This window comes from Carettochelys insculpta, chromosome 27 (assembly GCF_033958435.1).
Source record: "Carettochelys insculpta isolate YL-2023 chromosome 27, ASM3395843v1, whole genome shotgun sequence".
NCBI classification, from domain to species: Eukaryota; Metazoa; Chordata; order Testudines; family Carettochelyidae; genus Carettochelys; species Carettochelys insculpta.
Window position 1 is genome coordinate 8,245,554 of NC_134163.1, and position 27,091 is coordinate 8,272,644.

The following is a 27,091-nucleotide window of genomic DNA, read 5'->3' on the forward strand; positions in this document are numbered from 1 at the left end:
GCATCTGGAAATCATGAAGGCAACAGGAGCTTGTTTTATTTTTTCACCAAATGTTTGGGGGATTTTCTAAGCAGCACTTCAAGTGTCAGGCGGTGCGAGGCTGCCTGGGCTGTGGCAAGCTGTGAAAGTCTGGGAGGAAAATAAACACGACACAGTGAGGGGCCTGGAGAGCAGGAGGCAGCCAGCAGGAGCCAGCGTGGAAAAGATACTGACCGGATCCCTTCCGACCAAGGAGCTGAGAGGCAGGGAGAGGACACTTCCAAGTCATCCAAGGCTTAACAGCGCCTTTTCCTTGGGACTCACTCTGGAGAACCTCCCTGCCCGGCCTGGCTCCATCTCAGCAAGGCTGAAGGAGGGCTCAGTGATTTGCTTAGGCTTCTATCACTGATGGCTCCCTCTGCTATCCAGAGTGCTGTGGGGCTGGCCCATTTCCGGGGAGCTCATAGTCATAATATTCGCGCTGTCGGTTTCTTTTTCCCACTTGCATCCGTAACCTCTGGCTTCCCAGCACGGCGGTGAAAGCCTATGTTAGGAGGAGCTTTCAACCACCGAGCGTTCTCCACCACACCCACCTCGTTTGCCACCTGCCCCACCACTTCCTGCCAATCTCCCCCATCCTGCACGGAGCTAGTAACTGTCTTAATTCAGTTCTTGCCCCCAGCATTAACAGTCTCCACCATAATAAGTTAATTGCTCTGTTAAGCCTGTAAGTGTCTCTGTTGCGCAGGGACCTCAGGGCATGTCCACACGACAGACTTTTGCCAACTCCAGTTCATATGTTTTCTGTGTGGACATACGTGGCTCCATGTGTCCTCACTGAACTTGTTCTCCAGGAGAGCTCGTTTCAATGATATATTGGCATTAGAAAAGGTTCAGAAAAGGGCGACTAAGATGATTAGGGGCTTGGAATGGGTCCCATATGGGGAGAGGCTAGAGAGACTGGGACTTTTCAGTTTGGAAAAGAGGCGATTGAGGGGCGATATGATAGAGGTATATAAAATCATGAAAGGTGTGGAGAAAGTGAATATAGAAAAATTATTTACCTTTTCCCATAATACAAGAACTAGGGGACACCAAATGAAATTGATGGGTAGTAGGTTCAAAACTAATAAAAGGAAATTTTTCTTCACACAGCGCACAGTCAACCTGTGGAACTCCTTGCCCGAGGAGGCTGTGAAGGCCAGGACTCTATTAGGGTTTAAAAAAGAGCTCGATAAATTTTTGCAGGTTAGGTCCATAAATGGCTATTAGCCAGGGGTAAAGTATGGTGCCCTGGCCTTCAGAACAAGGGCAGGAGATGGATGGCAGGAGATAAATCACTTGATCATTGTCCTCTGTTCTCCTTCTCTGGGGCACCTGGCATTGGCCACCGTCGGCAGACGGGATGCTGGGCTGGATGGACCTTTGGTCTGACCCAGTATGGCCATTCTTATGTTCTTATTCTTATGTTCTAATGCCCAGTATGGTGCAACTTGCAGGCATCCCAGGCTGCAATTCACCACCATTTAGTGCACTGCGTCTTGGCAATGCAGGGTGGGGGAGAAACAGGTTGCACTGGGGTCTTGGGGTGCCTGCAACACACACTGTGATCCTCAGGTGAAAGGCACATTAGGAACACTGAGTGTTCTGCCGGGGTCAGTTCCTGACCTCACTCACCAGCTTCATCTCCTTTGCTTTCATGCGGTACTGCTGCAGGGGCTCTGTGGTAGCCCACCCCGGTGCAACCTGCTTGTAGACGGCGATATTTCTACAGCTGGTTCAGAGCTGCGCCTGCCCAACCACTTCTCCCACCAGGCTCTGGAGAGCGTAGTTGGCAGGGTCGGCCAGGCCGTTGCACACGATGGAGAACTGCTAGGTGTGCTTGCCAAGCTGGACAATCAGGAAAAGGAATTGCAAGAGTGCCCAGGGTTCCAAAGGAGGAGGGGTCTCGGAGCAGTGGAGTTCACATCTGTGACCAGAGCGTCCGTGTCGAGCATTGTGGGACAGCTGCTGGATAACATTGTTAACACAGTGTCTGCCTTTGTACTGCATCCACCTCTGTGCCTTGATCATGGCTCAACGCTGCTCTGGGGATTGCGTTACTTGTTGGCTAATGGAGAGCGTACGGAGATGGGAAACGGACTGGAGTGTAAATTTGCACACTAGGTCAATGCAAGGCAGCTTACCCTGACTTCACTTTGCGGTGTAGACCAAGCCTAGGTGGCCAAGGTGCTGCAACTGGATGGGACGTTGGATGGGCTGCAAGATTGGCCCCAGGGTTCCCAGTGGCCTCAATCTAACCGTAATAATGGGAACTTTTAACCAAATCAGCAGCTGTGGACTCTGCCATCAGCCACTGGCTCTGGACTCTGCCCCCGTTTCACTATGACAGAAAGTCAGTTTAAAAGGGTATGGAGGCTTGGAGAGGGTCTACATGAGATGCAGACCTGGGGCCCTGGGCAACTACTAGGTTCGCAACAGGTTCAAATTGGGATTGATCTATAGCTCACGAGGGCTACGTCTACACGTGCACCCAACTTCGAAATAGCTTATTTCGATGTTGCGACATTGAAATAGGCTATTTCGATGAATAACGTCTACACGTCCTCCAGGGCTGGCAACGTCGATGTTCAACTTCGACGTTGCTCAGCCCAACATCGAAATAGGCACAGCGAGGGAACGTCTACACGGCAAAGTAGCACACATCGAAATAAGGGAGCCAGGCACAGCTGCAGACAGGGTCACGGGGCGGACTCAACAGCAAGTCGCTCCCTTAAAGGGCCCCTCCCAGACACACTTTCATTAAACAGTGCAAGATACACAGAGCCAACAACTAGTTGCAGACCCTGTATATGCAGCACGGACCCCCAGCTGCAGCAGCAGCAGCCAGAAGCCCTGGGCTAAGGGCTGCTGCCCACGGTGACCACAGAGCCCCACAAGGGCTGGAGAGAGAGTATCTCTCAACCCCCCAGCTGATGGCCGCCATGGAGGACCCCGCTATTTCGATGTTGCGGGACGCGGATCGTCTACACGTCCCTACTTCGATGTTGAACGTCGAAGTAGGGCGCTATTCCCATCCCCTCATGGGGTTAGCGACTTCGACGTCTCGCCGCCTAACGTCGATTTCAACTTCGAAATAGCGCCCAACACGTGTAGACGTGACGGGCGCTATTTCGAAGTTACTGCCGCTACTTCGAAGTAGCGTGCACGTGTAGATGCAGCCGAGATGTCCAGGGTGTCGTGGAGAGTGTCCAAGGAAAAGCAACAAAGGAATCCTGTTGGAAAATGTGCAGTGCTCCGTTCTACTTAGTGTAGAAACACCTGTGTGCATGTTAACATGAACACAAGCTACAGTGTTACAGGTCGAAACCAAACAATCAAACCTAAATTTGCTTTTCCAAACCCTAGAAATATCCTCTATTGGTTTGGAATTTTCTGATAATGGGTTTTCATTGGAAAAAGCTCCTTTATCTCAATGGCTTTCTCAGATCTAGCAGGTAACCAAAATAGACAGCAAGTGCACTCATACAGACCAGCCCCTAACCCAGGCGTGAGGGCATTCATGTGGGACACGAAAGACTTAGGTTCATAGCCCTTACTCTGAATCGGGCAGAATTAGGACTTGATGGGGGGGACTGTGGAATGGTTCTTATATCCTGTGGCTTTGCAAAACCAGTTTTGAACATCCTTGGTTTTGTCCTAGTGGGGAAAAATTGTTTGAAATCTCGTCTCTGCAAACTGGGAGATCAGTTTCTTGTACTGACGTCAGCTGGAGGCAAAAGAGACAGTTCTGACATCTAGGGAACGTGGGACTGTAGTGCTCTTTGATCAGTAGAAGAATTAAAAATAATTTACTACCAGTAGCAATAGTGGGCCAGACTCTGACAACTTCACTAAGGTTTCACTTCTGCTGAAAGCAATGCAAAGGAGGTCTGAGTAAAACCAGCAGAATGCTTGGTACTTCTAATGTACCTTTCAGCTGAGGGTCACAATGTGTTTTGCAGGTGTCCATTAATTAACTGATACTGAGATGGATTTGCCTACCCGTGAAATGCAGCTGCTTCTGGGGTAGGGCACAGCAGCTAAGAGCACCCAGCTCCATTCCCTCGCAGATCAAGACACAATCCAAACTGCTGCATTCGAGTGAAACTGTGGAGGGAATTACACTAAGCAGAATATAATTATATGAACTGTGTGACAAGACTCTTGACAACCCCCGTATGGGTTCTTTGCTTCTGGGCAGATTTTTATTGGATGCCTCAGAGATTCACAGTGGCCCTTCCACTGCCTTGGTTCTTCCCAGAGGCAAGGGTCTCTGTTTACCAAGCTATTCTCATCACAGGCAATTCCCACGAGTGGAAGCAAGCCCCTTCACAAGGTTCCGATGCCCCTCTCCTTCCACCTAGGCAACTCTCTAGGGGAAGGGTGGGGGAGCCCAGGCCCACCCACTACTGTGGGCTTCAGTCCAGGGGCCCATATGAATGGCAGTTTATGGGACTTTTCCCTTGCCCCAAACACAGTAACCTTTCCCTGGACCACTTCTCCCATCACTTCCTTCTGACACCTTCCCCCATCTCTGGCTGAGCCACTTCTCTCTTCCAAAACTTCAGTCCTCCAGAATCTGTTCTTGGTCCTGTCCTCATTTCCTTCCCCCTCATAGAATCATAGAGCACTAGAACTGGAAGGGACCTCAAGAGGTTCAGTTCCCTTCCCTCTTGGCAGGACCAAGCACTGTCTAGATCATCCCCAATAAGTGTCTGTCTAACCTGCTCTTAAATATCTCCAGCAATGGAGATTCCACAACCTCCTTAGGTAACTTATTCCAGTGTTTAACCACCCTGACAGTTAAGAAGTTTTTTCTAATGTCTAATCTAAACCTCCCTTGCTGCAGTTTAAGCCCACTGCTCCTTGTCTTATCCTCAGAGGCCAAGGAGAACAATTTTTCTCCCTCCTCCTTGTAACCCTCTTTGAGGTACTTGAAAAGGCACTATCTCTGCATCGGGGGCCGGAGGGGGACCTTTTATAGTGAGCCAGAAGGCATTAACTGGTAGCAGGTGTCTGATTAGCCCTGTTACTGCAGACTGATTCTTAATAAGTCCCAGCTGTCTGCCTTGGCTCCAGGGCCGCACTCTGTGAGCCTAGGTGGCAAAGAAAAAGGCACTGACCCAGCTCCCAGTATATTTGCCTTCCACCAGGCTCCTGAAGCGTGCTGCCTGTGGTCTGCCACAACCAGCATTTGGCGCCAGAGTTAACTCAGCCCTAATTCTTACAGAAACTGCCGCCAGTGGTTGAGACTGGAGTTTCAGACGTCCTGTAAAAGCAATCAGTGTTAACTCAGAGAGAATTGCCATTGGCCAAGGCACGTGGAGGTCTCCTATCCAAATTGTCACCCAGTCACATGCTGCTTAGATCAAGGAAAGCTATAGACACGCAGCACAAAGTGGTATCGCTTTGGAAATGCGAAAAAGTTGTAAGGCCTGAGCTCGGCTGGCGTAGCTCTGTCCATTGGGGAAGTGACTCGTTTGTTTCCTACTCCTGTTTCACCAGCAAAAGCCCTATTACAGACACAGTAGACACCATTGTACCCATTTAAGTTCTTTTTCCACTACTGCTTACTCCAGCATGGGAGCTGGTTGAAGAGATACCAAGAAATGTGCTCTTTGGCCAGTGTAAGTTACATCTGCCAGGGCTTGGGAGAGGCTGGCATTGTTGGTATTGGTCTGCCAGCCAAGCCTCCAAGAGTACGTAAAGCCACCCTGTCACTTGGGCCCTGGCCTATGTCCTCCCAGCGAAAGCCCCTGTTAAAGCTCCCCTCTGAGAAGGAAGGATTTTCCATCCCATTTCAATAAGACACTTACAATCTGACTTGTGCCTGTAGTTTTTTAACTCTCACCCAGTTTCCACAGAGGGCCCCTGTGGCTATGCAAACCAGGTTCTGTCCTGCCTAGTGGGGCTGATCCTGGGGTTGCTGCCAGGAAAAGCATTTCCCTGATCATCCCAGCTGTGGATCTCAGCCCCAGGGAAGCCCCCTCTCCATGGGCACCGGGAAGTTGGAGTCAGGGGCCAAGCTGATGTTGAGCAGCTGATTTCTGTAACCTCCTGTGCTGCTCTGCTGGCTTTTCATCCCCATGGACCCAGAGGGTAACTTGCGGCTTTGGCTAATGGCTGGCTGGGACCAATCTTTGGAACGTGTGTCCCCACCAAACCTTCCCAAGGGCCTGCACATAGCATGGGACACCCTGGGCATGCAGTTGGTTGCAAGGATGCTGTATGGATGCTTTGAGGATGCTGTATGTCTTATAATGTCCAGCCTCCAGAAAGGCTGCGTTGCCCAAGTCCCCACAAATACTGAGCGTCAGGCTAATTGCTCAGTACGGATGAGGTAAGCCAAGGTGCAGGTGGTCTCTGCTGCGATGGTTTCCATCAGGCTTGATGAAGGACTCCAGTGAGAATAAAGTGGCCTGGGGCACTGGCGGCTGCAGGGGACCAGGCTGGGGGCATCTGAAAGCTGTTGCCTTGCAGTGGCTTTTCCTGCGTGAGCACCAAGAAAGGGGCAGACTCCCCCTACCCTGTTTACACACAGTGTGGCAGTGAAAATTTGCTTTAGAAGGCGCTCGGGCTCTGCCTACAGCAGAGACAGGAACTGCGGGCACCTGTCTCAGGAGGACACCTGTTTCTGAAGGGTGCACCCCGGTTCAACAGTGGGCAGTGAGCTCAGGGCAGGGGTTGCTGTGGGAAGGTCTCTGGCCTGTGTTATGCGGGGAACCCAACTAGATCATCAAAGCAATGCCTGCGAAGGGCAGGGTCCTGGCTTCCCTGGTTAAAGGGTGCATTAGGCAGGGCCCAAACCCCTCTTGCACCTGAGTATTTAAACTGGTGATTAATAGCAATAGTCAAAGTCACCTTTTTCAGCCGTAGTGTAGATCAGGCCTCTGCTCTGCTAAGTCAAGTAGGCCTATCTGACCTCTGAGGAGCAGGCAAGGTGGGGGCAGAGTGAATGCCAGCCTCTGATGGTGCTGGAGATTAGCTGAGGCCAGTTTTCCCTGAGGTGGGTGAAGCATGTGCCAATTGCTTCACAAGGGGAAATGTTAGGCAGGAGATCTGGTGTGTTTAATGGAAGCTTAGACTTGTGTAGAATATAGTAGACGTTGCAGAGGGGCTTTGCAAATTACTGGCTCCTTGATTTCCTAAAGCCCATCCTTTTTACAGGCTCTTTCCTGCTTGTGCCTGCAGTCTGGGGGCCTGGAGCAGGGAACCTAATTATCTAGGAACTTAAAGTGAATGGGACTCAAGACATCCGTATTTTTGGCCTGTTTACCCACAGTCTGTAGACATATTTAGGGTTGGGATTTTCTAAAGGAGTTGGATGGCCAGATCCCTCTGAGATCTGGTACCAAGCTCCTCTGGCTTGAGCTTTCCGTCCCTGCCACCTGGCTCACTAACCCCTCTCCCTGTTCTGTTGCAGACAGCACCTTGTTTGAAAGCTACACGGAGGGTGAAATCCAACAGCTGATCTCCACACTGGTCGAGAGGTACAGCCAGTCCATGAACTCCGGGGGACACGAGCTGCCCCTCTTCCCCAAGCTGGGGAACCGCATGAAGCGAGCCCGAGCCCGCCACAAACCCTGCGCCCTGAAGGAGCTGGAGGTGAGCGTCAGTGAGCTGGGCCTGGGTTATGAGTCGGATGAGATCGTCCTGTTTCGCTACTGCAGTGGGACCTGCGAGACGGCCGTCAGGAACTACGACCTCTCCCTGAAGAACATGAGGCTCAAGAAGAAGATCAAAAAGGAGAAGGTAAGAGCCCGGCCTTGCTGCAGGCCTCTCGCTTACGACGACGACGTCTCCTTCCTGGACACTTACAACCGCTACTACACTGTCAATGAGCTTTCAGCCAAGGAATGTGGCTGTGTGTGAAGCAGGGAGAGGGAACCTGGGAAGGTTGGCGTCTGTAAGGCAGCGCGCACGAGCCAAGAGTGCAAGGGCCTCAAGGGATATTGCTGCCCTCTGAGAGAGAAAGGAACTAAGAGGGACCCAGGCCCAGAGATAGTCAAGAAGGCAACTGTTTCCAAGTCTACCTCAGCTCTGTGATTGGACTTTAGGGGCAACTGGGAAACTCTTCATGTTGGGTTGTGTTTTGAGTAAGATCAAGGAGCCTTTCGACTCTTCGACAGGTGCCTTCACACTCCTCCCACCAGCCTAGTGCCCCTGGACGTTGGGATGCTTGCAAGAGGAGGAGCTGGGGAATGGAGAGGTAGGAGGAATCACCTCACCCTCAGCAATGCCACCATCAGTGACAGCAGCCTGGCACCCGTCCGTGCTTTTATGTTGTCGCTTGCACCAGGGGGTTTAGCTGGGAAGCTTCGCTGGCCCAGGATTCCAAGTCCACAAGGCACCAGTTGTCCTTGTCTTTGGATGCAATTGAAGGGCCAGCTCCGGAACTGGGATCCAGTCGGAAAGGAGGGGTCAGATTGGTGTCCACGTTCCTAGTCCTATGGACGCTCAAGCCTCTTCTCAGAGGCCCCCCTCCACGATGGATTGCGGCCGAAGGAGAATTGTGCCAGGGCAAGGAATTTACGTGGCAGGAACCTTTCTCTGTGCGGTTATATGACGGAACAGTCAACAAATAGTCTTTTATATCCTGACATCGTATCTTACCCTTATTTTATTGTACACATGCGGTATATTCGTGCTCTGTAAATATGCAGGAATATAGAGAGAGCTAGAGATATAAATATCGGCGGCTACTGCAGACATACAGAATACAAGTTGAAACTCTCTAGTCTGGCACCCTGGGGACATGACTGGTGCTGAACAACAGAATTTGCTGGACCACAGGAGGTCAATGTATTACCAACATTTCACTGCTTACTTGGCTCTTAGAAGACCTCTAAGGGTAAATTACAGCTAAATAACAGCACAGAACACTCAGAGCCAGGACCAATGGCTGTGAACAAACTTGATGGGACCATGGGAAACTTGGCTACACCCATGATAGGTGGTCATCCAGCGAACTAAAATCATGCTGGATTGCAGATGTTGCCAGACGAGAGAGTGCTGGACTAGAGAGGTTCAACCTGTACTATCATTCCTTCCCAGCCCTGAGGTCAATGGACAACTGTTGTCTGCTTCCATCCCAACATGCCAACCTTTTCACTCGTCTGGGCCAGGACAGGTATCCCAAAATACCAGTCCCGTTAGTGGTTTAACTGGGCCGGGAGGGGGGGATAATGAGAATTGCAAAGTTGCCTTAATTTTAATGGGAGTTAAGTGTTCTGATCTCCTACGTGGGAAACGTGAGCGTTGAGAAAGGAGCAATAGATTCCCATGTTTCTATTGCTTTGAGCACCTCCTTTGCTGTCCGTTTGGAACTCCTTCTATCCTGCTGAAATAAACCATTTTGGACTGGCTTTGCAGGGGCTCTGCTGTAATACGGTGACTGGCTCCTGTACTCCAGCAGTGCCTGTGGACTTCGTTATGTGCTGAGGCAGGTCTACACTGCAAACGTGCAGCTGCGCCACCGTAGCTTACAGCAGAAAGCTTGTCTGTTGGTTTAATAATGCCACCTCTGCTTCATAGCACTGTCTACGCAGGAGGCTACGGTCAGTATAACAACATCCCCAGATATGCAGTGTAGACCTGGCCTAAGACTTGGGTTTGCAAAAGAATGTAGGAGCTTGTCTGCACACCATGTTAACTCTACCAATATCATTCAGTCAGTCCAACATCTCTAGTGTGGACATGCTAAGACTAATACAAAGATGCTTATATCTGCATAGGGAAAATAAATAAGCTACGAAGCACGCTTATACCAGTATAACTGTGTTCACATGAGGGTCTGTGCTGGTATAACTCTTCAAGTTTTAAAAAAAAAAAAAAAACCTAATTAATCCATATGGTTACACCAGTACAAACATCTGTCTGTAGACCAGCCCTAAGGGATTGAGGTTCCCATATGCATTCATACGCAACTCTACCTCCATTGGGGCTTTTTATGGGACAAAGGTTTGGTGTTTTCTCCCTTTAGGGCCTGATCCAATTCCCGTTGAGAGCAGCCGATAGCCTCCCATCTCACAAGAGCTGGAGTTGGGCCTTCAGAGCTGTTCGCAGTGTTGATCACGGGCCGCTTTGTGTTTACGCACTCATGGGAACATTCTCTTTCCTATAGTCTTTCTCATCGTCTTGTTGTCTTAAGGCTCATACCAGCCTAACATACCGAATTAGCTCTCCATTTCCTCCACCATGGTTGGTGGCAGATGACCAGCTCACACGACCAAGCTGTCCTCAGTGCATTCTGTAAAATGGTTTAGAAACACTCTGGCGTATGGGTGGTGTGTGTTTCCATCCAACGGCGTTGTAGTCTGTAGGCTAGGGAGGCTTTGGGCTGTGATACAGTGGAAGACTAGAGTGATAAAATTAGGATACATATCAGCAATAAGATCCTAGCAGGTCAATGACTGACCAAAAAGGGCTGGATCCCAGTCCAGAAGCAGCTGAAGTCTACAGGTTCATGAGGAGGTCTACAGGTTCATGAAGTCTACAGGTCCATCTAGGGTTGCTGACTTGGTAATATTTTAAAAGTGGACACTCCAGCAGGAGTGCAAGAATCTCCCCTGCCCCGCCTCTTTACCCAGGGATCCCCACTTCCTTTGCCACGTCTTTCATCCTCTGTCCCTCTTCCCCATTGTTTGTGTAACCCACACACCTACATGCATCCCCAGTAGTGGCACCCAGCCGACTTACAGAGAGAAAGAGAATGAGTGTGCTCTACGGCCTTAGCTGAGCGACAGCTGGCTTTTAGCTCAAACTGTAGAGGCTCCTGCTCTAAGCTCCAGAGATCCCAGGTTCGAGTCCCCCTGTGCACCTCCTGCTTTTCTGCCCCCCACCTCACCTCCCTGGAGTCAGGAAGGACTCACCTGTGTAATTGGGGCTGGGATCTGTAGCTGCTCAGTGCAGGTAGGAGGTGGGCCCCAGCCGATTAGGTGGACTTCCCGTCTCCTTTGCCCTCACTAGCAGAATTTTTGTTGTCCGGTTATCCGGTCCTGTTTCCAACAGGACTTTCCAGTTGAAAACCAGGTAGCTGGCTGCCCTAGCTGCACCTCTGTAGATGAGATGGGGCTGAAATCCATAGGACTCTTAAGCACCCGACTGACAATGGCCTTTGAGTGCAACAGGAGATGTTCAGCAAAATCACATGAGTCTGAGCCCTGGGAGGACTTGGCTTTAGCACTTCCCACCCAGTTGGCCGAACGTATGAGCATGCGATGAACTGAACTGTGTGTTCTGGTAAGGCCCAGCACTTCCTACGACTAGGACACGTGTGATTCTCATTGACTTTGATCAGGGTAGAGTAGCTTGTGTCATGGGTGAGAGAAGAACCAGGCCCTTTCTGTCTATGGTTAGCATTTACAGCCGTGTCAGTGTTGTTTACTATGCAAGGAAATAAATGAGACTACAGAGTACTTTTGCAGGCTGTATTTGTTGCCGGGAATAGCTAGTTTTCTCCTCTTGGCTCTTTTCCCAGCTAATGCAAATAATAAACAGAAGGAGAGCATTGGTGTCATGTACTGGGCCTTGAATTCTTTCATTACATTGACTTCCTTCTTTTGTCAAACTGTGCGCCAGACTAGGCTCCCAGATAAAACCAATGTAAATCTGGACACTCCATCCTGGTGTAGCTGAGATCAGAATCTGGCCCTCTTGTTTGTTTTTCACGGCAGTCAGGGAAATAATGTGTTTCTCTCTTTACCGCGTGAAATGAGCAAACCTCCCTGTTCACACGGATAATTAGCAGCTGTGACCGGGATCAGTGAAGGAGCCAATGGGAGATGGGAGCCCAGTGCCCCAGAACTGCAAAGGGCGAGCTGGAAATCCCAGCCCATCATGTGAACAATAACCCAAATATCTCATGTGTGTGTCTCCAAGAGGTGACAAATGTAATGTGGAGCATAAGAGTATAGGTTTCTGACCCTTGCCAAAGGTCAGGCTTTTGTGCATTGGATCCAAAAGCTGGTCTTAGCTGAATAGAGCCAACGTGTATCAAAGCAGTATAAACATAGCCATTCAGCAGGGTTTCACTAACTTGCACCCGACTGTCATATAAAAGCCGGCTGTGCTCTGAATCCTAGACTTTACCCTGGCCTTTGAAAGAGGAGCCCAGATGGAGAAACTGGCAGGAGGAGAGAAGAATAAAGGCCATCTGTTGGATTTTTACACACGCGTAAAACCGCCGGTCAGTTTGCAAAAGCTGGCTGTTTACATTGCTTTACTTCTCCCAGATTCACACGTAGCTCGCTTTATGGCGCATACCTAATGGAGCTGTGAACACGGTGTACTGTCAGGTCTCTTTGACAACTGGCTCTGCTAAGCCAAACCAGAGCTGCCCTTCGTTCGGAAGTGATAAAAGCCCATTTGTGTGACTGTACAGAAATGCCACCTCTTAATGCATGAGAATTCTCCTTTTGGTTTGCTTCTGTGGCCCCTGACACCACCGTAAGTTTGTGGTGTAGTGGCCCTGTTCCTGGCTTGCACTGTTATGCGCGAGGCGAGTTGGACCCCTTTAAGTCCATTCCACCTGAGTCTTGGCCTTGGCTTTTCATTTTCTTTGATGTGCCAATTTCAGCGATGACTTATGCGGTCCTCCCAACCCTTACACAATTCCACGTATAGGAGCAACTGTGTAGGGTAAATGGAGATGCATCAGTGTGAAAGTGGCATTAGTGAGTGGAGAATTCAGTCTGTTCGCTTTGTGGACAATGCTGAAGTATAAACCAGTTGTGAATGTCAGCCAGTTGAGACGAAAATCAAAGACACACGTGATTTTTATGACCGTTCACTGCAGACAAGTGTGAGATTAGCATTTGATCAGAATCGCTGTAGGCTGCTGTTTACATCTGAGAGAAACACGATACTCTAGCATTGGTCAAGAGTCACCATGCAAGTCCCAGGCCATTGTGTGTGTGAGCTGCATGCCACTTTCGGAGATGAGAAAACAGATGGTAATGCAGCATGTTGGCATGTGGCAGGATCCATGGCAGTGCCTTAGGGAAGATCAGTGCTCATTTCTTCAGGGTTTTCGTTTCCTTCAGGCTTGCAGGAAAATAAGCCATTATGAAAGTTGTCAGGGACAGAAGAACTGGTGCAATATGAGAGATGGCCATCGTGTTTGGGTGCAGTCATTCAGAACCCAGATAGCTCATGCTCTTCACCCCCTCCTGTTACAGCTGCAAGGCCTGACTGTTGGTAGGACCAAGGTTTGGTCATCTGAATGAGTGGGAAATGGCTGTTCTTCATGCATCAACATGCATTCCCTTGTGACCAGTGGGAGTTTTCCCCTGGATTCAGTGGGTGTTTGGTTGGGCGTGCAAAGTGCTATTACAGAGCTAAGTCTTGTGAAAGGTACATGTTTGTAAGTGATGACTGGAGGTGCAGAGATCTGGATTAATTCCTTGGCAAGGAGTGCTAAATCTAACAAACATTCAGTAGGTTTATTCCCAGCAAACAGTCTGACCAGCACTACCCAGACAATTGCTATTGTGCCACAGCAACTGGCCTGAATGAAAACATCACCTCAGAGAGCCTCCTGCCTCAAAAAATCCCCAAACAACTCCACTTGTGACCTACGTTCCAATTAGCTCCGTTTGTGTTAGCCAGGCTTAAGTGAGCCCAGCCACACTGTAAGGTAACACTTGGGCAGCTGTGTCCCCACGGGCACTGTACTCACAGTGAGATGTCTCAGCAGTTTATCCTGCAATGCCTTAAGCCGCTCTAAGAACAATTTCCTAGTGCATTCTGGGAGAACTTCCAGCTGCACATATGGGGAATTATGGGAAGGCGCTGGAGGAGAGGAGAGTGACCATAATGGCCGCAGCATTAGCAACTGGTGAGCTGTGCGCTCTTGAGAGGTAACCAATAAGCAGCCAACAGCAGCAAAATGCACCGCCGTACTCCAGGGAAAGCGGTTTGTGTGTGAATGGGACTCAAGTTAGGGGCAAAGCTTGAGTTCTTTGTGCAGGGAAGGCTCTTCCAGTCTGCTCCTGTGGGAATTGCTCATGCTGAGTTCTCATTGAAGTCAGGGGACCTGTGGGGGAAGAGTCTGGATTACATTGACACCAATAAGCTACGTCTACACGTGAAGCCTACATCGAAGTAGCTTATTTTGATGTAGCGACATCGACATAGTCTATTTCGATGAATAACGTCTACATGTCCTCCAGGGCTGGCAACGTCGACATTCAACATCGACGTTGCGCAGCACCACATCGAAATAGGCGCTGCGAGGGAACGTCTACATGCCAAAGTAGCACACATCGAAATAAGGGTGCCAGGCACAGCTGCAGACAGGGTCACAGGGCGGACTCAACAGCAAGCCGCTCCCTTAAAGGGCCCCTCCCAGACACAGTTGCACTAAACAACACAAGATCCACAGAGCCGACAACTGGTTGCAGACCCTGTGCATGCAGCATGGATCCCCAGCTGCCGCAGCAGCAGCCAGAAGCCCTGGGCTAAGGGCTGCTGCACACGGTGACCATAGAGCCCCGCAGAGGCTGGAGAGAGAGCATCTCTCAACCCCTCAGCTGATGGCCACCATGGCGGACCCCGCTATTTCGATGTTGCGGGATGCGGATCGTCTACACGTGCCCTTCTTCGATGTTCAACTTCGAAGTAGGGCGCTATTCCCATCCCCTCATGGGATTAGCGGCTTTGACGTCTCGCCGCCTAACGTCGATGTTAACATCGAAATAGCGCCCAACACGTGTAGCCGTGACGGGCGCTATTTCGAAGTTAGTGCCGCTACTTCGAAGTAGCGTGCACGTGTAGACACGGCTATAGAGTGACACATGTTTTAAGGGAGTTGTGAATCAGACTCAAAGGCCAAGACTTTTAGAAATCCCTAGTAATTGTAGGGGCCTGTCCTGCGCCACCTTGAATGGGCCTGACCTGCTATCTCTTCCCCCACCCCCTTTACCAATGAGATCCTCCCTTTGCGGTGTTTCTAGCAGAGCACTGGGGCTGGCTAGTTACGACATAACCTTTCAAGCTGGATTCTGAAATCGCTTCTGCTGGTGTAAAACCAGTTTTGGTTGGAAATCTTCCTGGCAGTTTCATCCTGTGACATCATCTTTCATGAAAGATTCATCTTTAGTTCCCAAAGACTCCAGGACAGTCCTGGAGGAGGGCTGGCAACCCGTGTGTAAAACAGGAGTGTAAAACAGTGTGGGCAATGTAAACCCAGTGTTATAACCTGTCTGAGTCCAGGTCTACACTAGGCATTGAAGGCGATCGTAGATACGCAGTTCCAGCTACAGCAATTGTGTAGTTAGAATCGACTTGTCTACAATCGACTTACCTGGCCATCCTCGCATATATATCGAGGAGTACCGGGTCGACTGCAGACGCCAGAAACTTCAATTCGCACGTCCCTACCAGGTGTGTGAAATTGAACCCCAGAAGACCGACCTTGGCTGGGCTGATCTTCTACACAGTGTAGACACTCTGAGTGAGATCGGATTTGGACCTGTTGAGTTTATTCCTGGAGTACGACTTTGTTTCCTATATGGTGATACAGCTCTTCTCCCTTTGTGCACGGAGCTCTTGCTGCCACTAATGTAGAGCTGTGACAAACTCCCTGCCCAGTAAGAGCAACAAGTCCTGCTCTGGGTTTGATCCACAGAGAATGTGTCTGTTCCAGACCCAGCTACAGAGCTTCAGCTCTGCAGGTTCCACAGTTCAGCCCCCAGTGTGCCAGCCAAGGTGGCAGATCTCACATAACTCCAGAAGGGGAGGTGATGGATGGGACCCGGTGAAAGTTGCAGGTGCAGTGAGAAAGAAATGGCTCCCCCTGGTTGGGCTTTGGCACTGTTGTTGCAAAGAAACAGGGAAGCAGCAGCTTGGAGTCACTTTTCCTGAGCCTAGCTCAGTTTCTTTGGGACCAGAGCTGTAGCAGAGCACCTCTGGTCTCCTTGCTAACATAAAGGGTGGTTAATATGGTTCCAGCCTCAAAAATACTCTCCCCCCTGCAGTCTCCTCTGGAAACACACTTTGCATTTTCTGTCTGTGGTGTTGCTAAACAGCTGGTGTGCTTCACCCCAGAGGAGGCTGCATTCTGGAGGTGGTATGGGAGCAAATCTTTCTATACATTGGATCAAGTTCCCTCCTCAGATATCTGCATGTCACTTATGTGTCCAAGGGCAGGATTTGTCCATAGTTTGTACTACAGGGCAATGAAGTGGTTTGAAATCTCTCTGAATGGCTGGCGTGGAATCACTGGGACAGGAGGGGTCACCAAAAGAAAACGAAGAGGGTGCTGATGCTATCCATTAACTTAGTGCTACAGCTGTGCTTTTCACCTCGGTTTTGTAGCCAGTGGCCGAGGCTGCGTTTTCTCATCTTGAAGCTGACGAAAATGTTCTGATACATGCGAATGCCCAATAAAGCCTTTGAAAGCCTTGCTGACTGCCGCGTCCTTCTGGCTATCAACCTCTGGCGCTTTGGCCAGATGTTTGCAGGCAGGATGTGTGTTAATAAATCCTCTTTCCACAAATCACAGCCCGGTTGCTAGAGAAGAACTAAGACAATGATTCAGTAGCACAGCAGAGGGCACTCAAATGCCAGGTCTCTGTGGTGGCGTACCTCCAGTGCAGCCTGCTGACTGGGTTTGATTTGATTTCGTTTTTGACTGTGAGTGTTCAGGTTTGGATTTCGGAATGCAAGCTCCCTCCCTGTGTAGATTGAGCCTCTTGCCCAAGGATTTTAATCTGTGTGTGTCTCTTCAGTGCTGTATTTGGGATCATTACACAGAGAACTGTAAGTCCTGTTTGTGTTGCATAATAATGTTGCTCAATCAGGCACGTTCTGGGTGCTCCTCCATTGCTTATTCACTGCAATCTGTTTTTAATAGGCTCTCTGCCTCATATTTGACAAATGCTTCTGCAGCTCCTCGGCTGCAATAAGAGATTTCGCTCTCCCAAAGAATGTCTAAAACGCAGAAAGGGCAAAAGGATGGAAAATTCTCTGCTTGAATGTGACACCCAAATCTGTCGTCTGGCTATTTCCTCACCACCCCATGAATTATTATTGCTCATAACAATAAGCGATGGGCAACATCTGTTATGTTTTTCTCCTGCCACTTGCCTATCTGTATGCTGCAGATTGGCCATTTGCTTTAACTATTAGCCATCAGTAAAGGGCAGCAAAGATACTGGGTAGCGTTTGAAAAATGACGAGCTTTCCAGACACAATGACACATGAAAATATATATATGTATATGTATATATTTTTTTTCTGGCAGTTGTGATCAAGCATAAGAATTGGTGGATGATTTTATCCTCTTCTGTCTGATAATGAGCTACAGAAGAATTTGGTGTGCTTTCACGAGACATCCATAGCATTGGCCAGTGCAAGGACTGTGAAGTACAGAGGTGGTTAGGAAGTGAGGCTTTCTGTCACATAGAGTGGCGGTCACACTACTGGCTGAGATGGAGTCATGTCTGATTTGCAGTGGTGTAACGTGCAAGAAGGCAGAGCTAAAGTTGGTCCTGCTTTAGGCAGGGGGCTGGAGTCAGTGACCTCCTGAAGTCCCTTCCAGCCCTAGGATTCTACGAATTTCATTATTTTCATCTGAGTAAAACCTTGGCAAACACACCATTCCTTGTTTGAATAGCTCCAGAAACTTTATGTTAAATCGTTTGCCTAATTTATGACGACAAATTATTTTTAGGGAGGAAAAAAATCTGTTTTCTTAATAAACAGGGTTATTGAATACTTTCACTATTGGTTGGACGAGGAACACAGTTATGGCCTGGTCCCAATTTGAAATAGGAGTGTAGTTTCAAGTTAATCAAAAGAAACACAATTGGAATGGGAAACAGTATTTCATTCCCTTTTGTAAATTACATAAGAGCAAGTTATTTTTGTGGGGTCTTCCTAGCAACTATGGTCCATTCTCCAGCACTGGTCAATTTCATCTGTTCAGCTACTTCCATTCCCGCATTGTTGGGCTTGAATGACCAACTGCAAGAAGTTGATGCAATGCATCTGTATTTGAGATGATCTCTATTTATTCGAAGTAACTTATGTTATTTATTTAGATGCTGTAGTGTGCAGTCTACATAATGCATTTTTTTATTTATTGAGCAAAAATGGTGCCAGTGCAGTTTACGTTTATTACATTTTACCATTTATTCTGAACATTGAGTAAAATGCAGTATGAATTTTTTTTTAATAAAAAGACAAACCTAAAGCCAGGTGTGATGCTGTTACATACTCAAGACAAGGTGAAAATAAAGTGAGGATTGTATTGATTTCTGTCCAGTTATTTTATTTCAGATTTTGTCTCTGTCTAATCAATGGCGCATTAAAACTTCTGTAGCCGGTAAAAAGCCAACCAAGGCTGCCTTTGTGGTAGCATGGCCTCTAGATATTTGTAGGCTTTGTGCCCAAGAACCTCACTTGGCCCAGAGGGCAAAGGTTTCAAAGAAGGAGAGAACCCGGGTCCTAGTTTGTAATAGTGTTTAAGGAGTTCTTTCATTTGTTCAGTCTCGGTGCCGCAAGTAGTTCTCTCTCTTCTCTCTCTCTGGCTGCATCGTCCAGTGGACAGCGTACAGAACTGAGGCTGTTCTGCAATTAAAAATTAGATCTTTCTAGCCTCATTGCTCAGGGCTGTAAAAATCTTTTGCTGTGAGTGCCATGCATAGGGTCACCTAGCTCTGCAGGGGCAGGAACATTGATGGAAGAATTCTTCTATTGAACTAGCTGCCACCTTTCAGAGAGATGAATTAATTATGTCGACAGAAAATATCCCTTCCATCAGTGTAGGAATTGTCTATGCTGTGGCTGAGCAGCAGTACAAGTACAAAGTACAGAAACTAAAACTTTTGGGTTTCACTTCTGACTCTGCTACTGACTTGCCTAAGGTTACCCAACGTGTCCAGTCATTTAAAATTTCTGCCCTGCCTTTTTTCCATCTGTAAAATGAGGATAATAATACTGACCATTCTGCAGAAAGGTCTTGGAGATATATGCATGAAAATTACCATGCACTGGTGTTATTCAGGATACTTTTCAGTAAATATTGAAAAAAGTTGGCTTCACTCTTTGGAAGTACTGGAAAACCAAGAGTTTTGGAGTTGTTGGTTAAAGAGCTGGAGAAATAACTGATTTCTCAGTTTGCTGGCAGTTTTGAAATACAGGTTGAACCTCCGTAATCTGTAACTCTCGTCTGGCAAACTCTCTGTAATTTGGCATGATTTTAGTTAGCCGGATGACCACTTATCATGGGTGTGGCCAAGTTTTACACAGTCCCATAAAGTTTCTTTACAGCCACCGGTCGTGGCTCTCAGTGTTCTTATTTAGCTGTTATCTAAAATCTTCTAAGAGCCCAGTAAACACTGGAAGTGTTAGTCGTGCTAGAAAATACTGACCTCCTGTTGCCTGGCAAATTCTCTCGCCTGGCATCAGCCAGGTCCCAAGGGTGCTGGACAGGAGAGGTTCAACCGAGATGAGAGAAAATTGATTCTGGTCTACTCAAAGCCAACATTTTTCAGCATTTTTAGCAAATAGAAAAAGTCAGTACAGTTTTGTTTGAGGATCAAATGGTGCATTTCATACAACTCTGGATGAAACCCTTTGTTTCATTTTCATGCATTTTAATCTTCTCTGAACTAAAAGCAAAGGAAGTGAAGGGTTAGGTCACACAACCAAGGAGGGGGAGGGGGCGATGCCTTTCTACTCAATAGCTACAGCACTACCATGGGGTGTGGAAGTCCTAAGACATGAACACTTCCTTTGAGCAGGGACTTGGCATCAAGATGTCTCTCCTCTGAGGAGGCGGTGCTCACCACTAGTCTAATCCAAGTTGGGTTGCTGTCAGACTTTCCTGTTGAGGCTGTTCCACTGAGTATAGATAATTAACTAGTTCCTACAGTGGGGATGGGCCAAAGATCCGTGCCACGGGTGAGGTCCCCCACTGGCTAGCAGGCTAGTGAGTGATTCTTACCCTTGCTTTCTGGCCAAATCTCTATAGTCAAGTATTTTATACAAACTCAAACTTCAACAAGCAAGATTGAGAGGGTTCCTCCTGTACCCAAACTCTAACAATCAGCCTCCTGGGAGGGGGCAGGGCTGCACTCCAGCTCCAGGATGTGGTCTTGAACTTGGGTCTCTGGCATCTCAAGGGAGTGCCCTAACCACTGGGCAAGTGATATAAAGGGTGCATCTCCTCTAGTGTTATAGCCCATGATACCTTAAGGCCCCTTATGAATCTCTTCTCATCCACCCCCTTAGTTTTGGACAGAAATTGGACATGAATTCACAAATCGTGCCGGCCAGTCCCAGTGCTGCAGTTCTCCATCCAAAATGTTTTGCTGAGCTCTTAGTTGTCGGATGAAATCTGGAGCCAAGTTCTCCGTATTTCAAACAGGCTCCTGAAGCCGCACTTGGGAACCTAAATAGAATTGGCCTGGTTTGCCAAGGTGCTGAGCAGCTGCAGCACTCGCTGAAGGCAAGAGGATACACGAGGGCTCAGCTCTTGTAAAAATCTGTGGGTTGAATGTGATTCATCACACAAGCTATTACACAGACGAAATTAGCAACCAGTTGAGAACTGACCTCATGGCAGCTGCGAGGGGCAGGATATCTTTGAAGCTTTTTGCCCCGGGCAAATGTTGACCAACTGACAGAGTCCCCGTTTGTGCGTGAGTTGTTCTTTTTAAAGAAGTTCAAGATGCTTCTGAGTGAGAAAAAGCACTTCTTTCTATTCCAGTGTATCCAGCTTGCATGCTACACGGTTTTCTTCTCCTGATGCACGCTTTGCTAGGCTAGACGAACAAGCTGCTGGCCAAAGATCATGCCCTACTGCCTGCGTGTGGTGTCCAGATCGACCGAAGTAACAGCTGGAAACAAGACGGAAAACTTCAGTTCTGTAAAACATAGTCCTGCAGAGGCCAAACTGACAGAAAATAGCTCTGAACCCCTCAGACAGCTGCTGATAGCATTGTGTTCTCTATTAGTTCGATGAAGGAGTCTTGGCCTGGGGGCCCTGACCCCAAAAGGGATATGAACAAGTGTCGATCACCTTTCCCTTCTCACATGGCTAAGTAGGATGGGGTCCTATCTAGGGGTGGGGGTGTGTAGAGCTGTAGCGAGGTGCCACGGAGCTAGGTACTGTACAAACTCACGGGGAGCCCTGGTGCACATCACTCAGGCGGCTGGGCTAGTACTGTGGTTAAGAACCAACGAAAGCCGCCTGTAAGCCAGTGTTGCCTTGTGGCCATCAGAGGACCCTACAGCAAGCATGCCTCTGCCTCTCTGTCCCTCTGCACCCAGTGCCACCATTTCCACCTTGGCAGAGCAAGTGTGAAAGTGGGTGTCAGATGCTCCCAGGTGAGTAGTATTTTGCATTAAACAGCTGCCCCAGGTGCAAGGTAGCCAAGGTTGGATGTGCCTGATCGTTCAGAGCCGAAAAAGCAATGCCCCTCCCCTTTTCAAGGAGGTGGTTCCTCATCATCATGTTTTTCCTTCCCTCTTCACCACTCAGTGCTCGGGCGTAATAATGCCCTGTTGCCCCCACACTGAACAAGCCCATGTCCCTCTGCTAACCAACACTTTGTGAAGAACAGGCCACCAGGGTCATCCATGTCTCTGTGCTGCTGGGGGTGATTTACCTAAGTGCTTAGGGCCAGTCCGATCCCTGTGCATCACTTTGTCCCAGCTGAGAGGGTTTCCATAGTGCCTGGGCCTTGCTTTGGGGTGCATTTCCCCGCAGTGTGTGGACACCTCCCTGGGAAACCACTGCTCCAAACTAGGGCTTTGACTCCACCTCTTTTGTTAACACCCAGCAGGCCCTTGTCAGCTGCATGAGGCATCACGCAGGGCAGGGACATCACCCGCTGCCTGGAACTGGTCTCCAAAACAGGCTAACGGGATTGGAGATTTTCTGATTTTTCTGGTTCCCCTCCCTGTATTGACATCCCCCAGCTGGGTCGTCTCCAGGGATTTAACCAAAGCATGCATGGGTACAGCGCTTGGAAGTTAGCAGCTTTGAAGTTTGTGAGGTGAGAATTATGCTAATGAGGTGCTGCATATGCAGCACAGCACCTCATTGCTATTCACCGCTTGGGCTGGTTTACATGCTCCCTTTGAAGGATGGGGCTAGTGTAGACAAGCTCTTATACTGGTAGAACTGCATCTGTACTAGAGAGTGTTGTATCACAAGGTGTTTTTCTGCTGACATCGTACCACTTCCTCCCCCAGTGGCATGAACTAAATCAGCAGGAGTCCTCCTCTTGCGGCCTGGTCGTGTCTACACTGGGCATTTTGCTAGTAGAGCTTTGTCACCTACTGGGTGCTGCTGGAGCTGTGGTGGGAGGACTTTGCAATGCAACCCAGGCTTAAGCCCTGTGAAAAGCCTTGTCTGCATACAAACCTCAAATCATTTTAACTACACCAGTATAGTTAACGTAGTACAACACTCAGTAGTACAGATGAAGTTATACCAGTATAAGGAAGTTTAGCCCACTATAGTTTATGGTGTGGAAAGAGCAATATTATACATTGGTATCAGATACCTTTATAACACTGCAACTACATCTACACTAGAGGTTGTCCCTGCGGATCAGTAAAACTCACCTCCAGCGCTATATTAATTACTTAGTCCAATGCAATATCTGTGCGTTTCAAATCAAGGGAAGAAAGTGGACCTGGCTAGGCCACACTCTCAGAAAACTTTCATCCAGTATAGTCCAATGGAAACCGCAAGGAAGATGCAAAAGAGGAAGACCTTGGACGATGTGGAGAAGATCTCCTGAGATGGAAGGACAACAACTGGGGTACTCCTGGGAGGAGCTAGAAGTTTTATCCCAAGACAGAGTGAAGTGGAGGATGCTTGTAAATGACCTGTGCTCCACTCAGAGTACAAGGGTTTAAGTCAATATCTGTGCATAGCCCAGGCCTAAGTAATTAAGGTGCATTTGAAAATGTTATCTGTTGTCTGTTACCCTGCAGGACTCAACAGCCCATCTTAGGCCTGGCTTATTCTTAAACCAAGACAACTGTGCTGGCCAGTCATGTGATTTGCATTAGTGAGCACTGGGTACAGTACAGCGTCAGATGGATGCAAGGCCATTTACGTCAACCTAACTGGGAACGTATCTCTGCTCAAATGTCCTGCCCACTGGCGTAGCTTTGCCCACTACAGAAATATCATAACTTCCTCCTCCTAAGAGGGACAGAGGTGATGGCAATGTAGTCAGGTCAGTGCAGGATCAATGCAGGCACTGTGCTGCTCATGTCGATTGTTGCTGGTTGACAGATGTTAATCCACAATGCCCCATGGTTCAAATGGTGCAAGTGTCCTGGTGGGGGATGTACGCTGCTGACCCACGGAGTAAAGGGTTGACATACCCAAGCAGCTGACCTAGGTTATATTGATTTACTTTTGTAGCGTAGCCACGCCCTGACATAGCCATCGGTAACAGGTTTAAAACTAATAAAAGACAGTTCTTTTTCACAGAGCTCACAGTCAACCTGTAGAACTCCTCGCCAGAGGAGGCAGTGCAGGCTAGGGCTATAAGAGAGTTCAAAGAAGAGCTAGATAAATTCATGGTGGTTAAGTCCATAAAAGGCTGTTAGCCAGGGGGTAGGAATGGTGTCCCTGGCCTCTGTTTGTCAGAGGCTGGAGATGGATGGCAGGAGACAAGTCTCTTGATCACTGTCTTCAGTCCACCCCCTCTTGGCACCTGGCACTGGCCACTGTTGGCAGGCAGGATGCTGGGCTAGATGGACCTTTGGTCTGACCCAGTAATGGCCATTCTTATGTTCATGCTGCTAAAACCCTAATGCACGTGTAGTTATACTGGTATAACTGTATGTTACCGCATGTGGGCTGGTCAACACCAGAAAATTAGATTGATCCCTTCTCTGTCACTCAAGACTGGGCTTTTCACAGTCCATGAGAACCTAGATAAGCTGAGGTAAGTCCCTATATAGCTGGAGTTAGGTCAATGAGAGAATTCTTCCAGCAGCCTACCTCCTCCTCTTCGGGGAGGTGAATGTACAACGTGGGTGACAGTAACATTGAAAGTGTAGTCACAACTGATGTCTCTTGGGGCACTGGAGTAAACCAGGCTGCCAGAAGTACTTTTCTGTTGGTATCAAATGCACTTATACTAGGAGAGGTTGCTGGAGTAGCTCCTCCACAAAAAGAATTTCTAGCCTAGATATGGCCTAACTCGCCCCTGCAAAGGTGATTTAATTAACGGCTGATCTAAAAACGGCCAGGACCTGGGTGAGGGTAGATAAGAATCTGTTTGCCCAATACCCCCAATCTAAACGGTGGAGACTGAGCCACCCCCCCACTTTGCAGCTAATCTGTGATACTTGGCCAGGAGGTGGGAGAATGGATTTTAGATGAAAAATAAGAAAAGCTGTAAAGCCAGAGGATTTATAGCATTTTTGGGGAATGGAAAAAGGTCTGTTTACATTTCCCCACTTGCCACCCAGATTCTTGACAGCGGCTGCTGGCTTGTGGGGGATTTCATCATTCACATGTGAGCTACACTTTGTAAATATTTTATGAACCATCTTCGGAGACTCATAAATCTCTTGGGGGGGCGGTGTGTGTGTGTGTGCGCGTGCTGGATACAGGAGAAGGCTGCAATCTCCCTGCCAGCCTGCGTGAAAAACAGGAGGGGAGGCGGGATTTGATTTTCAATGATCAAATTGGAACAGGCTGGCTGGAAAAAGCTGATGTGCACAATAGCGTCAAGAAATCACCGCTGATGTGAGTGGCTCAGGCAGGACGTCCCAGACTGCAACGCCATCTATGGGCTGTGGGAGCTGACCTGGAGGGCAGAGGCCTCTGCACCACCTCTGGGCTGTCAGGGCTCATGGAGCCACTTTCTGAGGGGCAAGAGGCTCTGCTCCTGTTGAAGGTAAGAAAGATGATGGAGATCTGGACAGCCCCCGCCCCTCAGACGTACAACCCTTTTCCCCATCGCCTTCCAATAAGGAGCCAGAGGCTGCAAAGCTGGGGATTGTCCTTCTTCACCACAACACAAGGTTTTAGCCTGCACTGAACTCCACTACAAGTGTTGAACTGATGGGGAGAATTGGCAGAGGTGGGGGTATTGCAGAAAATGTTGTTTTTTCTCACCAAAAATTTGAATACCACAATATTTTGATTTGGAAATGCTGCTGTGGTGCCTCCTGGGAGTTGTAGTGGGATTGCCCCATGCATCCATTTTGCTTCTACAGACCCTGCTCAATGGTTGGACTTCATTTCCCAGGGTGCACCACAATTTCCCACCTTACAGAAGGAAGGTGGTACATTATGGCAGATGTAGTCCCATAGGAGCACCCAGCCCATCAAGGGAAATGGGGACATGGGACAACCAGCCTACATTTCCCATGAGGCAATGCAGCAGTATTTTTACATTAAAATATTTCCATTTTCAGGCATTCTGTTTGTAGATGGAAAAACTCCTGATTTTGTTTGGAAACTGGATACTTCTCAGGAAGAAAAAGAACCCCAATTTTTCCACCCAAAATGTATTTAGATGGAGATGTCAGCCGCCCTACTTGGGAGCACTGTCTTAAAATGGGAAAGAGAGGGGTCATTCACTTTTAATTGTCATAGAATCATAGAGTTGGAAGAGGCCTCAGGAGATAACCGCGTCCAACCCTCCACTGAAGGCAGGACCAGTCCCAACTAAATCATCCCAGCCAGGGCTTTGCCAAGCAGGGATTTAAAAACCTGTAGGGACAGAGATTCTGTCACCTCCCTAGGTAACCCTTTCCTGTGCTTCGCCACCCCACTGCAAAGCAGCTTTTTCTAATATCCAGCTTAGACCTCCCACACTGCAGCTTGAAAGCGTTGTGCTTCCTGTCATTTGTCACCGTTTTCAACGGCCTCTCTCCATCCTTTTTAGAACCCCATTCACATAATTCCCTTTTTTAAAGATGGGCATCACATTTGCCTCTTTTCATTCGTCCAGGACCTCTCCAGATCACCACGAGTTTTCAAAGATAATGGTCAATGGCTTTGTAGGCACATCAGCACCCTTGTATGCATTTGATCTGGCCCCATGGGCTTGTGTGTGTACAGCTCTCCTAAATGGCTCTTGTCTTAACCTGCTCTTTCCCCACTGTTCCTCTCCTTCCCACACTATGCTACATCGTGCAGCCCTCTGGCAGCTGACCTTCTCTAGTAAGACAATGGCAAAAAAGGCATTGAATATGTCAGCTTTTCCTACATCATCTCTCACTAGGTTACCTCCCTCATTCACTAAAAGCACCACACCCACCCTGACCACCTTCTTCTTACTAATGTGCCTACCGTTATTAGTAATAATGCCTCCTTATTACCAAGTGCTACTCTCTACCCAAGGCACACCATCCTACACTCATCCAAGGTTAGTGCTAACAGCCAAAGTTAGATAAAAGCTAGGCAGAAGAGCCGTTGTGTTTGGGTTTCTCAGCCCACAGAATCCTGCCCAAAGACATTCAGCTGGAGTTCCGAGGCAGGTCTCACCCAGCCTTCTAGTCATGTCATGAGAGTTTCGATCACTGGGCACCACCCTTTCTTCACTAGCTTTTTGTTTCTGGCACATTTTTCTCGCCGACAGGCTTATTTGGCAGTGATGTTACCTTGTCCTTAGGCCTCATTTTTCAACCTCCAAAACGCCCACCGAAGGCACTTTTAAAAAACACCCGTCTCGCTCCTGTGCCCTATCCCAGCCGATAAATAAAAATGAGCCAACTAAAACTATCCAACGCTAGAAGGTGCTCTAAGCTAACAGGCAAAGAGCCAATGGCTGGAAGTTGAAGGCAGAAAAACGCAAATGCTGTGCAAAGGGATTGTAATTAGCCATTAGAAATGGTGAAGCCACAAAAGGATGTGGCAGATTCACCATCACAGTAAGTCATTCGCTTCAGGTTGGACAGCTCTAGCTGGGTGAAATTGTCTGGCCTGCATTACGCAGGAAGCTGCACTGCAGTTTCACCAGTGCTTGCAATTTTCTTGGGAGCCACTTGACATTCGGTGATTTTCTTAAAGCCCCTACTAGCAGCATGTGAGTCTTAGTTGAGCATTTCAGCTGTCATTTAAAAACAAAGTAGG

The 27,091-nt window shown here is 48.5% G+C and overlaps 1 protein-coding gene across 2 annotated transcripts in view; it reads left to right on the plus strand.

Annotated features, from left to right (window-relative positions):
- The window catches only part of NRTN (neurturin), a 97,551-nt gene extending 81,120 nt beyond the window's left edge, over window positions 1-16,431 (plus strand). For both annotated transcript variants that reach the window (XM_074978435.1, XM_074978436.1), the window contains exon 3: window positions 7,445-16,431. In XM_074978435.1, the coding sequence (XP_074834536.1) occupies window positions 7,445-7,893 (449 nt within the window). In that variant the 3' untranslated portion in view covers window positions 7,894-16,431. The remainder of the gene's footprint in view (window positions 1-7,444) is intronic.
- Window positions 16,432-27,091: the final 10,660 nt, after the last annotated feature.